The sequence below is a fragment of the Podarcis vaucheri genome, assembly GCF_965113315.1.
Source record: "Podarcis vaucheri genome assembly, chromosome: 13".
In the NCBI taxonomy this organism is placed as follows: domain Eukaryota; kingdom Metazoa; phylum Chordata; class Lepidosauria; order Squamata; family Lacertidae; genus Podarcis; species Podarcis vaucheri.
The window spans coordinates 37972713-37985525 of NC_138751.1; the positions used below are offsets into that span (position 1 = coordinate 37972713).

A 12813-nucleotide genomic window follows, 5' to 3' on the forward strand; every position below is an offset into this window, starting at 1 on the left:
TCTGAAATGTCTGAAAACCAGAGGTTTAAAAGAGCAACACAGGACAGTCTGAAAAGGGCTTTCAAACGACCCCGTCATGAGCTTTGGGTACATGCACCAAACTCCAGCAGGGGAATAGTGGCACACAGCCAAAATGCTGAGCAAGCTTTAACCCAGGGGTCAGCAACCATTTTCAGCTGTGGGCCGGTCCACCATTCCTCAGACCATGTGGCAGGCCGGACTATATATTTTTTTTTTGGGGGGGGGGAGAATTCCTATGCCCCACAAATAACCCAGAGATGCATTTTAAATAAAAGCACACATTCTACTCCTGTAAAAACACACTGATTCCTGGACCGTCTGCGGGCTGGATTGAGAAGGCGATTGGGCCACATCCAGCCCCTGGGCCTTAGGTTGCCCACCCCTGCTTTAACCCCTGCTCATCAGCTTATAAACTGAAGTTAAATCTTGATGCTTTAGCTGTGCATTACTGTTCCCACTAAGGGAACTGGTGTACACAGTGAATTCAGAATAAAATCCTGTGCCCCCCCCCCAATGATATCATCTGGATTGAGTGACGTCAGCTGGTGGCAGATGGGCATTTTTTAAAAATGGCTTTGTGGGCCATGTCTGACAGCTTAAAGGGTCAGAAGTTCCTCACCCCTAGAGTCTAGGGCACTGTGGGATATTAAAATAGGTACTGTATTGGCCTGAATATAAGCCGCACTTTCCCCAATTTCGGACCCTGAAAAGTTAAAGTGTGGCTTATATTTGCGACTTTTTACCATATGCTGCTGAAAGTGGTTGCGGAGTGTGTGCACTCCCTATCTGCTTGGTGGAGGGGGAAGCGGTGCCCACCTCCTAGCTGCTTGGCGGTGGGGAGGGGGCAAGCGTGTGCAGGCCAACCAGCTAGGGAGCATGCACACCGCCAAGCAGCCGGCGCTCGACTCCAAGCTCACTCTGCACCCGCCTCCCAGCACTACCACCCTGAACAGGGGCAGCGGGCACCAGCTTGGAGAGCAGGACGCTGAGCGTCGGCACCAGCTTGATGGCCACACCTGCAAATAAGCCTTGCATTTTAAGGCTGCGGTTTATATGCAAGTGCGGCTTATATTCGGGCCAATACAGTAAACCCAGCCATCTAGTGTAGCTTGCAGCACGGCTACCACCACCACCAGGCAAGCCTTCCAGAGCCTACCGACAAAGCAAGAGGCAACACCAGAGCACATGTTGCCCACTCAAAATCTAATCACGACTTTTTCAGTAATTAAGGTCAGTTCCCCAGAATTAAGATCTAAAGTGAGAAAAGTTGGGCCCTAAACCAGTGAGGAACTTGAGTTTTCTACCTGGGAAGAAGCCCTTCTGAGTGTTTTTATTTAAATATTTATAAAATGCAGCAAGGTGGTATACAGCATATAAAATTACAGTAATATTGATAAAGCATTTTAAAAAATGGTTGGAAAAAAGAAACTAATGTTTCAAAGGCCTGTCTGAATAACAGAGTTTTCAATAGATGCTTAAAAGTCAAAGCACCCCTCTACCAACCCTCTACTTCAGACATGAGGAACTTTTGTGGCCTGGTGGACCAGATCGCTCCCTCTCCCCCAACCCACAAGCAAACTTTGACAGGTTACCCATGTGTCAATGCTGATGGGGGGGGGCAAGGATATTTCCCTTCAGGAAATATGCTGCTGAAGCAGCATCCAGCATGATCACTCAGTGATGTCAGCTGATTGACATGTGGGCATGGTTGGAGGGAAATGGCCTGTGTGCTGGAGGTCCCCCATCTTTGGTCTGCTGGCAAGGCCTGCTACAGCAAACGCCAACACAACCTCAGAGCAGCCCCGCATAAAACACAATACTCATGGATGAGGGTATGGTTCTCTGTGTATGTTTAAAGATATGCTCATTACAGTCTACGGCATGCCCACAGCCGTACAGGAAGCTAGCTATCATAAACGTTTGGGAAAACCCTGCACTGCCAAAGAAAGGTTGCTATTGGTAACAGTCCTCTATCTCCAGTTGTGTTTAGCAAGGGCAAAGTCTGGCTGCAAATTCCCTACATGTGATCACATCTGCGGTCACAACTCTAACAACCCTAGGTATTCTTCCACCATTACATGTTACACCTCATCTTCCTCCATAGCAACACGGTACCTGAAGTGGTAAGAGTAAAGGAGGTGGAATAAGGGCACATTTTGTGCAGGGATAGATCTGAGCCTTTATCTGGGTGAGCATCCTCTGCTTGATTAGGGAGCATAAGGATCAAAACCTCATCCCATCATGTGAATATATACTTTCCACACCTTTTGGGGTTCAGAGGGACTAGCCAGGCACCACTCACATTTTATTAAAGATGATCTTTGCTGCCATTATAGGAATATACACAGCCATTCTTTTAACTTCTCTTTATATAGCAGTGGCCCACTGCCTCCTCTAAAAAAAAAAAAAAATCCACCTAACAGGATGGAAAAAGCCTTTCCAAGGTATCTGGCTCTCTTAAGGATCATGCAAACCATGCAAAAAAGCTGGAATCTACAGAGACAGCCCCACATGTGGTTTTGTTGCTTCCACAGGTTTCTCTAAGGAGTGTAGGCCAAAGTGGGTTTTGCTATAAGCATCAGACAAGCCCTTTCCCAAGACACACATCCAATTGCAAACCTGGGAGGTTTGCAGCCAAGAGGGGACAGAACTGAGTCTGCAACCGAAGAGGGGAAAAAGCAGAAAATGGCAATTACTGTACTTAAAAGCTCAAAGTGTGTCTGGCAAAAGAGACTGTGGAGCAGAGGGCCTGGGAAGGGAATTCCTGTGGGATTAAACTCATCCTGCAGGGCTCCCCCCCCCCAAATTAACCCCCAGAGCGCCAGCTCACGCCAGATGGCCAAAGCAAATTATTAAGGCCAGATTAGTCAACAGACCTCAAAAAAAGTATTTTGCAGCTAGGATTAAACAGAAGAAATCACCACACACTTAATTTTAACCATGGAAGTCTTGATATTTCACATTCTCCTTGCTTACTTTATGCTATTTGTCACTTCCTTGTTTTTGATCTTCAAAACTCTTCACCCCTACTGTATGTAAATTCCTTGTAGGGAGGACCCTGCTCCCATCGGTTTAGTCACCTAGTGCAGTCTCACCCACCCAAATCAGTGTGAAAAATGGTGCTCACAGCTTGGTACTGGGGTACATGGGTTCAACTCCCTTATTACAATAATTACTGGGTGGCCTTCAGAAAATTGCATGCTTTGTCCACCATTACCCACTTAGTAAAATGGAAATAAAACCTCTTACTGGGCTTTGAGAATAATAAATAACTACTACAGTCAAACCTCGGACCCTGGACGCCTCCGTTTTGGAACGTTTCGGCTCCCGAACACCAAAAACCTGGAAGTAAATGCTCCGGTTTTCGAACGTTTTTCGGAAGCCAAACCTCCGATGCAGCTTCCGCTTGAGTGCAGGAAGCTCCTGCAGCCAAGCCGCACACCTTGGTTGTTGAACATTTTGGAAGCCAAACAGGCTTCCAGAATGGATTAGGTTCGACAAGCGAGGTTTGACTGTATAAAGAGTCACAGGTGCCTGGTCACATTGTTAATTGGTGCATTCAGAAATTGGAACGTTTTCTTCCACCCCATTTGGAAGCTCTGTATAGTTAGGGTTAACATCTCCCACCAACCTCAAAACTGTTGTGTGGTAGGAGTTGTAGACCACATCATGTACTAAAAACTATATAATTTATCCATGGAAGAAGATAAGACAATTTTTCCTGTTTTCCTGAAAGAGGAAATCAAACTGGCCATCTCTTCCCACTGGCTCTCTACAAGGCGTCAAGCTGTCTCCGTCCCATTCCATCACAACTTCCAGCAAGAGCAGGTGCCGGGAAGGCTGGGCCCATGTACCTTCCAACACATATGGAAGGAATACTTAACGGAAGAAAGCTAGCAGCTGGTTCGAATCCTCCAGTGCCTGCGCTGCTGAAGCCCTCTGTGTGCAGCTGGGGGTGGAACAGAGGTCAAGAGGGAAAAGAGCCAAAGATGACAATACGTAGGCAGTCTCAGAGTGGGAGGGAGAAATGTGCCTGCATTGGCTCATAGGAGCCAACTCCAGGGAGCTGCGGGTGCCTGGGCACCCACAATAATATAACTGGGGGCCAGGTACCCACAAAGTCAATGAGAAAAGCCGGCAGGTGGCCGCATTGCAGTGGCAGGCACCCACAATCCTGAGTGCAAGAAGGCCCCCCTGCATTGGCTTGAGACACAATACAGCAGGGTTAAGCCACAGCTACTCAGTTTGCCTATGGGAGAATTTGGATTCATGGATCCCTGTAGTCTTATTCTTCAGCTACATATGGTTGATTACTATATCCTGTTGTGGAACAGTCACAAGATGTTTAGTTCAAGGTCTCATGGACGGTGTTTTTCTGAGAAGCAGGTCAAGTTCTGCTACTGTTTCCTCATTTTGCAAATCACTCATAGCACAGGGGAGGAGAAGTGAGAGCTCAAACAGTAAAAATGTTCCAGGCTATGCTGTTGGTTCAGCAAGGTTCAGCCCTCAGGAGGGGAAAAAAACATTTCAAGCCCTCCTGGCCAAAAAACCCCTGGAGGCTGGTAAATAATTTACAGGCAAATTCAAGGGAAAGAGGTCTGGGAGACATTAGGGCTATTCAGAGAATGGTACCTGACTCAGAAAAAGTACTTCACTTCTTCTCGTTGGTAGAACTGACTGCCTCCAAGATTCCTATCATTTGTATACTACAAGTTCAAATTCTACTCTGCCTGCAGGAAAAGAAAGTAGTCAAGATCCAAAAATTAGTTTATATTTCTTGCCAGATATTTTCTTTCTATGCCTTGGTGAAATTGTTTAGTAAGTTGTATGTGGGAGGAAACAGTTATGTAACCCAGTCCTTCAGCAACACTGGACATTTAGTAACCTGAGTCCACAGTTCCTGCTTAAACCCACCCACTTCCTATTCCTTTGTTTCAAAGAAAAATTCAATGTAGTGAGCGATCACCAGCGTGGGTATTTTATTTTTCCTTAGGAAAAACCAACACATGCTGTTAACAATTAAGACTTTTTGCATAAAGTGGTCTTCTTTTATCAAGTTCTCAGAAATAGGTACAATCTAGATTTTCTAAAGCACCAAGCCTTTCTAGAATATAAATTAAGATGCTGAATGGTCTTAAGAAATATTGTTGAAATAGTGTATATACTTCCTGTTTTTATATTATATTCCAACATGATAAAACTCAAGTATTTTTATACTATTTGCAATAAAGAGAGAGAGAGAAAAGACACTTCTGTGTAACACACAAACTCACTGTCAGCATTTGAAACTTTTGATAATACCTTTAACTGTATTGTTTTCTGTGCTGTACAGAACAAGTAAGGCTAAGGCTGCGAGAAAAATTCTGCAACACTGCCCAGTTTCAAAACAACTATAGAATTTGGGAGGTTTGCAGCAGGGATTTTGAAAGCAAAAACTGTGCTGCAGTAGTACCTGCCAAGGGGAAAACCAACGCTGAACAGTTTAAAACATGCAGACAGAAAACAGAATATGCAGGGTGGCTTACATTACTGATCTGATCCTGGGTCTTCTTGATTCGCTGCAATTCCGGGGTGTCAGCCACCACGCTGAAGCCCTTCCCTTTATTCTTTTCGAACTCCTCCTTGTAGCGGACCTGTGTATGTGAATGAGGAAGCATATATATGTATCACAATACTCTCCTACTATCAGCAATTTCTTTAAAAAATACAATCCCTGACTTGCAGGGGCAGCAAGTGGAACACCTCCATGGCAAGAAAACCTAACGGTCCGCCAAAACTCAGGGTTTCAAGACCTTGCAGGGTTTTGTCTCTGAAAGTATAGCATAGAGTCATCCAACCTCGGGTGGAAGGATGGAGTTAATCCATCCCACAGTGCATTTTTAGGTGTTCCGAAAACTTCCTAAAGGCAGTACAACAGAAGGGAAGCTTGGGTGTGAAGAGGGAAGGATGACTGTCACTACAGCTGCACTGCTCCCAAGGTCCACTGAGCACTTCAGAACCACAACACAACTGTGGGAAGAAGTCCCCATCTTCACTCTTTAAAGAACTGAGACTCTCAACATAGACAAAGGAAGGAAAGAATAGGTTGTGCAGCAAGGCATTGGAATTTGTAGAGTACTGCCCCCCACTGTATAAACATACCTATAGGCTCAGGTCATTAAGTGGATATAAATTTACCACCTACCTCCAAATGATTTGGCAATATGAGCACAACAAATTCTGTTCTATGCTTCTCGAATATGTCAACATCAACTATCCTGTGAGTCTCTAATACAGACATATGGTACAGTGGTGTTCTGTATCATCTTCCAATGCCATCAAGATTGATAGAAATTTACAGCTATCAGGACATCAGGCCCCAAAATACTGTCTAATATGTGCTTCAGCTATCTAAAAATAGACATGGCAAAGGCAAATGCAGAGGGTATTTTATCCAGCAAGGTTCTTGGTGGTTTAAATCTCCCTAAAAAACACCATTTCATGAACTCTTATCTCAAGCTACCCAACAAGAGTGCAGAGGCTCAGATCAAGTTCCAGTATGGAGACATCTGGAAAGTTTTCTCCTCTTTATGTTTGCTTGAAATAAAAGTTGTTGATACCCTGGGCTCACGCAGAACACTTCTCAAAACGTTTGCAACTCACAAATGCTGATCAAAGATTGCTGGGAGGTTTCAGTCTGAACCATATGATCATATGAAACAGGTTTTATGGGAAAACCAGAGCCTGCTGGATCAGGCCAATGGGTCATCTAGACCAGCATCCTGCTCTCACAGTGGCCAATCAGATGCCTGAGTGAAACCAACAAGAAGGATTTGAGCACAAGAGCATTCTCTCCTCCTGTGGTTTCCAGCAACTGGTATTCAGAAACATTGCAGCTTCAAACTGTGGTGGCAGAGCATAGCCATTGTGGCTAGTGGCCATTGATAGCCCTCTCCTCAATGAATTGGTCCCATCTTCTTTTAAAACCATCCAAGCTGGTGGCCATTGCCACCTCCTGTGGCAACAAGTTCCATAGTGGAGGCAAACTGGACACAAGCAAAACCCCAAGCAAAAACAAATATTTGTTTCAAAGAAGCTGACTGGCCTATGTGATATATTTTAAATAAAATTCCTCCTCATTTCTGCCTACTAACTGATCAAATAATTGATTGTCTTAACATAAGCCTGAATAATGCCTACAGACAGACATATATGTAAGATAATGAAGTTTTAAGACTCTCTTCACTTAAAGATTTCTTATCCTGGCCAGAATGTTATATATGCATGTGTCACAGTGGCTGCCATGTTGGCCCCACAACAGACAAGAGTTATAAAATAATTAGAATGAATTTTATGGACTCAGTTTTGTCCATCCCCTAAGTTTGATTTTCTTGAATGCTTCTGGCTGATGACACTTTCCGTGAAACTCAAAAATAAAGATACAATATAATTCTTTACCCAATAATTCAACTCTGTCCTCCAAGCAAGGACAAAAACCCTAAAATCATCTGCTTGGTGGATGCGAACAGCTTCACTGGCAGTCCCAATGGGAGCCAGAATGGAAAAGAAGAGAGGGAGCCTTGTTCTCATAGGCTGTGGAGAGACAGCCACAGCTGCAAGCAGCTTCCTAGATCTCAAATGGTTGAGAAACTTCAAATAAATAGAGCATGCCAATACAGAAGAGTAGTGTGGGGTTAACAGGGACAGAGACATAAATGACTGCAATTTTAGCAAGCCATGAGGGATCGTTCTCAGGGGTGTGCCAAGTTGTGCATAGCCTAGTAGCAATGTAAGAGCTGCTTCAGGAGAACTACTTGCCAGTGCAAGAAGTCTAAAAAAAACCACTTGTTTGTTTGCAATTGTACTAAGTGTTAAAAATTCTGTAGGTGATGGCTGCCACATTGGTCCCAAAGGCAGGCTATGTGGTGTAGGCAAAATGAAAATATGATGCCTTAGGTTGGTACAATATGCAAAGTTCTGACAATATACATAAGGAGCCAATATATGTAGAGCATGCTGCCTTACAAGTATATGTGCACAGTGCGAACATCAGTTACCACAATCAGTTATGCACTGGCGCAGTAGCCAGCTGCTCTGCAGAATTCTGAAATTTGGCTCCTTTGAATTCTGCCTGCGGCCGAGCTTTTTGGGGAAAAAAACCTTACAGGGTTGCTTACTGCTACACTGACCCATGTTAGTCCAAAGTTACCAAGATAACTATTTCCAAACATCAGAAGACTTCCAGCTGCCGCTTGGACTCAACCTCACCTGGGTTAACACAGAAGACAGTTATCTAGGCATAACAATTCAACATTCCAGTATGATGTAAAACAATTGCCAACTTCTCTTCTGCAAGGTGAGCTGAGTCTCACCTGCTGGGGCTGGGCAATATCTGCTTTTCAACATTGTGATGTATCACCAGCGAAACATTGTGATACACTGTCGTGATATATCTGAAAATGAGGAGGGAGGAGGACTGCAAAGTGGTTTGAACTGGCTCGGTAGCCAGCCAGCCCACCAACTGCTTCTGCCACTTAGTGAATGTATTGGTAGGTATTGCTTAAGAATTCCATCCCACTATTTTATTCCATTAACGTCTATTTTCACCATGAACAGCCGGGGATGGAAGCAAAGAATTTCCCCTTGTCTTGACCTTGCACCTCTATCATCAAAATGCAACTCAGGCACAAACTCACTGACATAAGGCTAATAATACAATGAGTTCCTGACTCTATCTGTAAAATCAGAAATCAAATCTCCCAGAGTTGTGAGAATTAGAGAAAGGATTAAAATGTGCCTTGTAAAAGGGCTACTGTATCAATTATAACTGAGAATTCAACACAGAAGTGTGATCCCTGCTGAAGTTTTGCAGACTGTGCGCAAAGGGAGACATTTCTTTTGCACACCAGAAAGTGAAGCAACAGAGTGCTACATGCAGAGGAAGTGCTCAGACAAGGCAGGCTTTCAGTTTTTTCTGTCCTTTTATGGGCACTCAGCTGGAATCAACTCAGTTCTGATGCTTACGGAAGGCCAGACATGAGTGAGTCAGGCAAACTGGTTAGCTTTTTCCCATGTCCTGCTCAATGCTGGGCTATTATGAGTTGCTAAAAAGGACTGTGAGGGTGGAAGACAACAAGAAAGCGGGAACACAGTGGGGCAGCCAGAAGAAGAGAAGACTAGAAGTCATCAACCAGTCTCAGTAAAGAAGCGATTCTATTCACCAGATCAAAAAGTATGCATTTTCCGCCCAGTTAGTCACACCAGTTAAAGAGCTATGGAAGTTTAACCAAGCCATGACTACAGTCCCCTTGCCCCAGAACAGTTCTAAAATTAACCCCAGTCAGCTCCAGAATAAGTGGCCATCTTCAATTGTCTCCACCAGTTCATAACTGGGTACTGGCCACAAATCACCATCTTGACAATCTGAACCTTCATTAAAAAAGAAAATCAAGCTTCTAGCTCTTAATTAAATAACATGCTTGAAATTTTGGGAAGTATCAAACTCAGTTGGGTGGTCTGAAGATTTCCCTAGAACAAGCAGAATGAACCCTGCAAAATGAACACATGTGTAAGTTTCCAAGGTTCACAAAGATTGTAGCCAGCGTTTGAAATTCACCAGGTGCCAAGGCACATTTTGCACCTGGCCACTTGCAACCATGCGAAGATGCCTGGGCGCCAGGATGGCACCTGATGTCTCCACTATCTGGAAGTGCATGCCTGGGGATCCGTAGACCTTGACTGTTTTCACACAGTAGTTACACATCCTGTAGAATTCTATCTGTTATATTTTATCTGCACAATCACACTGAATTTCAGGAACCAAAAAGTTGTATAGTGGTACCTCGGGTTACAGACGCTTCAGGTTACAGACTCCACTAACCCAGAAATAGTACCTCAGGTTAAGAACTTTGCTTCAGGATGAGAACAGAAATCACACGGCGGCAGCAGGAGGCCCCATTAGCTAAAGTGGTACCTCAGGTTAAGAACAGTTTCACGTTATGAACGGACCTCCAGAATGAATTAAGCTCTTAACCTGAGGTACCACTGTATTGAAAAATAGGACCTTCCAGCAGTTTGACCCAAAAATGACAACTAGGCATTCCGTTTTGGTGTCTGTAACCCTGGTTTAAGGAGCCATTTGGCGCCTAAATTGTGTAGCTGAGTTTCTATCACTGGTTGTAGCCTCCAGCTTTCCCTGGTACAGATTTTTGTGTGTTTTTTAGTCACGCAGAGTATACTGACAGGGCTGTTCCGATACTACAGTGACAATATGCAAAAAGAAAAAAAGAGTTTAACAAGCAGTAAGCCATTCTGCTTTTCTGTTCTTTTGCTCTAAATAACACAATACAGGTTTATCTTTTCATAAAAAAACCCAAAGTCTGTACTAAAAACTAGGAAAGTCAAAATATATTAATGGCTGCCTTCACCTGAACAAAGGCAAACTGCCTTAATTCTCTTACAGAGAATATCCCCTACTTCACATGCTCTCATTTTTACAGAAACATTTACCCCCAAGAAGGATTGAGATTCCCCACTCCCCGCAAGGTACTATTTTCAACACATGAGAAAGCCAAGCCACAGGAAATAAGCCCTCTTATTTCATGGTCATATGTGGGCTGAAGGCGTTAAAATTAGTCCAACTGGTGGACTTGTTTACTCACACAGAAAGTAATTGTGTGCTTCTGGCAAGCTATCGGAACTAGCTACGCCTTCTTGGCTACTCAAAATAAATACACAGAACTCACAGAGGTATGTGGGAGGGCCTTCAGTGTGGTTATTTCTGCCCTAGATGCCCTTGGGGGAGGTCTAGTAGGAGCTACCAGATGGACAAGTGGACAAAAAGGTCTAAACCCTCTGGCAAGAACTAAGCCACTTTTGCATCCAGCGGTTTCTAGAATTCCTCTCACACAAAAAGCAAACCTAGAGCTATCTGCCTCAGCCAGCAAACTTACAACACAACGCTATTTCACCTGTGGGGCAGCTCAGTCCACCTCCTGACCTAACACTTCAAGGCTACCACCTCCCCTGTGCCAACTCCAACTCATAGTGGTTTTGTGTTCCCCAATATGCTCACACATAAGGCCATTAGAAGAAAATAATGTGAAGAAGACAAGGTTTTACTGCTACCCCAAGCAGCAAAATATATGGAACACAGAAAATGAAAAGGAATAAAAGGCTCAGAAGGCCTAATGTGTGCAAGGGCCCATGTACTGAGGAACAGTAATATAAAACTAAAAATGTAAGAACAGTGCAGCCACATGTATGTGAATGTGTAGAAATAGCAACTACAACCATTTATAAACAGTGATGGCCAAACTTGGTCCTCCAGCTGCTTTGGGACTAGAATTCCCATCATCCCTGACCACTGGTCCTGTTAAGCTAGGGATGATGGGAGTTGTGGTCCCAAAACAGCTGGAGGGCCAAGTTTGGTCATCACTGATTTATAACATAGACATAATAGTCACTATAATTTGCTACCTTCCACACATTCACATACCTATGGTTTGTTAATTTTGGCTTTATTTTATATTTGTTAAACAGTGATCTATAATTGTATATGGATTAAGTATATTGCCCCCAGATCCTGTTTGATAACATTGTATTTTGTAGAAGAAATAAAAAACAAAAACAAAAACAGTGAGTTCTACTATTCTTCAGTTAGAGAAGATATACGTGTGTGGGGGGAGTAGGGAAGAAGAGTATGAGTGATCATTTTCAATCTAATGCTATGTGCTCTGCTGAAATGTTTTAACAACCTTCACACTGCTGTCCAAAAGGGTAAAAAATTAAAACTTCCCATGAATTTTCTAATAGTTGAGTTGCTTTTAGATAAGAGATTGCAACACTAAGAACAGGCACCACACAGCAGATTCAAGTACTGAGTCATTCCACACTAGACCTTGGGCTCTGGGCATCCGGAACAGAAACTTCTGGGTCACTTTGTTAGGCTATACAAAGCTCTCCTCTAAGAGAACATCTTGGCACTTAGCTGTGCATCCTTCATTCCCTGAAGCCACTACAATTGGGTACAGATGATGAAATCAAAACCTAGCCTCCCCAGGTGGCAGATTAAAACAGAAAGGGGGCACATCAGACTTCCTAGAGAAAAACAGCACTCCCATCTAGATGAGGCTACAAATTCAGAGAGCAGTTAACTGGCAACATGCAATCAAGTTGGCAGCCTCCTCGTCTCTCACATGGCATGAGGAGGAGAAAAAGAACCATTCCTTGATGGCCTCCCTCTCACAAGCTGCCTTGCAAAAAACTACACAGGCTTGTCTTCTAAAGTGCATTCCCCTGATCTCCTGACCTGAACACCCTGATCTAATTATTTTAATTGCTATTTTAACAGGTTTTATTGTGCATTTTATTATGAATGTTTTCAATGTTTTAATAAAATGGTTTTATTGCATATTTTGATTGTGGGCTGATATATTTTTATAACTGCTTAGAAACCATTTTAGCAAGTAAGTGGTATAAGAAACAACAACATTCCCACCTTAGAAGTCAGATTACCTGCCTCAGTACAAAAATGTGGGCTCAGCAAAGAGGATTTCTAGCTAGAGGAACCCAGAGCAAGACCGTTCCAAAAAGTACAGCTGCACAAAAAGTAACACCTCAAGAACTTCAGCATTAAAACACACACAAACTGCTGAAAGACCTCCTGATTGCAATCCACAATCAATAGCATTTAGGTCGAATGTCTGCTACCTCTGCTAAACATGGCACTGTGTGACCCTCTTTCAGATGACTTTGAGATCAAGGTTAAGATAAGAAAAACAGCGATTTGGGGGAAAGAAGTCCAGTCAGGGA

General features: G+C 43.5%; 1 protein-coding gene across 1 annotated transcript in view; it reads right to left on the minus strand.

Moving 5' to 3' along the window:
* The window catches only part of LASP1 (LIM and SH3 protein 1), a 49061-nt gene that overhangs the window by 7449 nt on the left and 28799 nt on the right, over positions 1 to 12813 (minus strand). The window contains exon 4 of the mRNA XM_082194533.1: positions 5547 to 5654. Coding sequence (XP_082050659.1) covers positions 5547 to 5654 — 108 coding nt within the window. The remainder of the gene's footprint in view (positions 1 to 5546; positions 5655 to 12813) is intronic.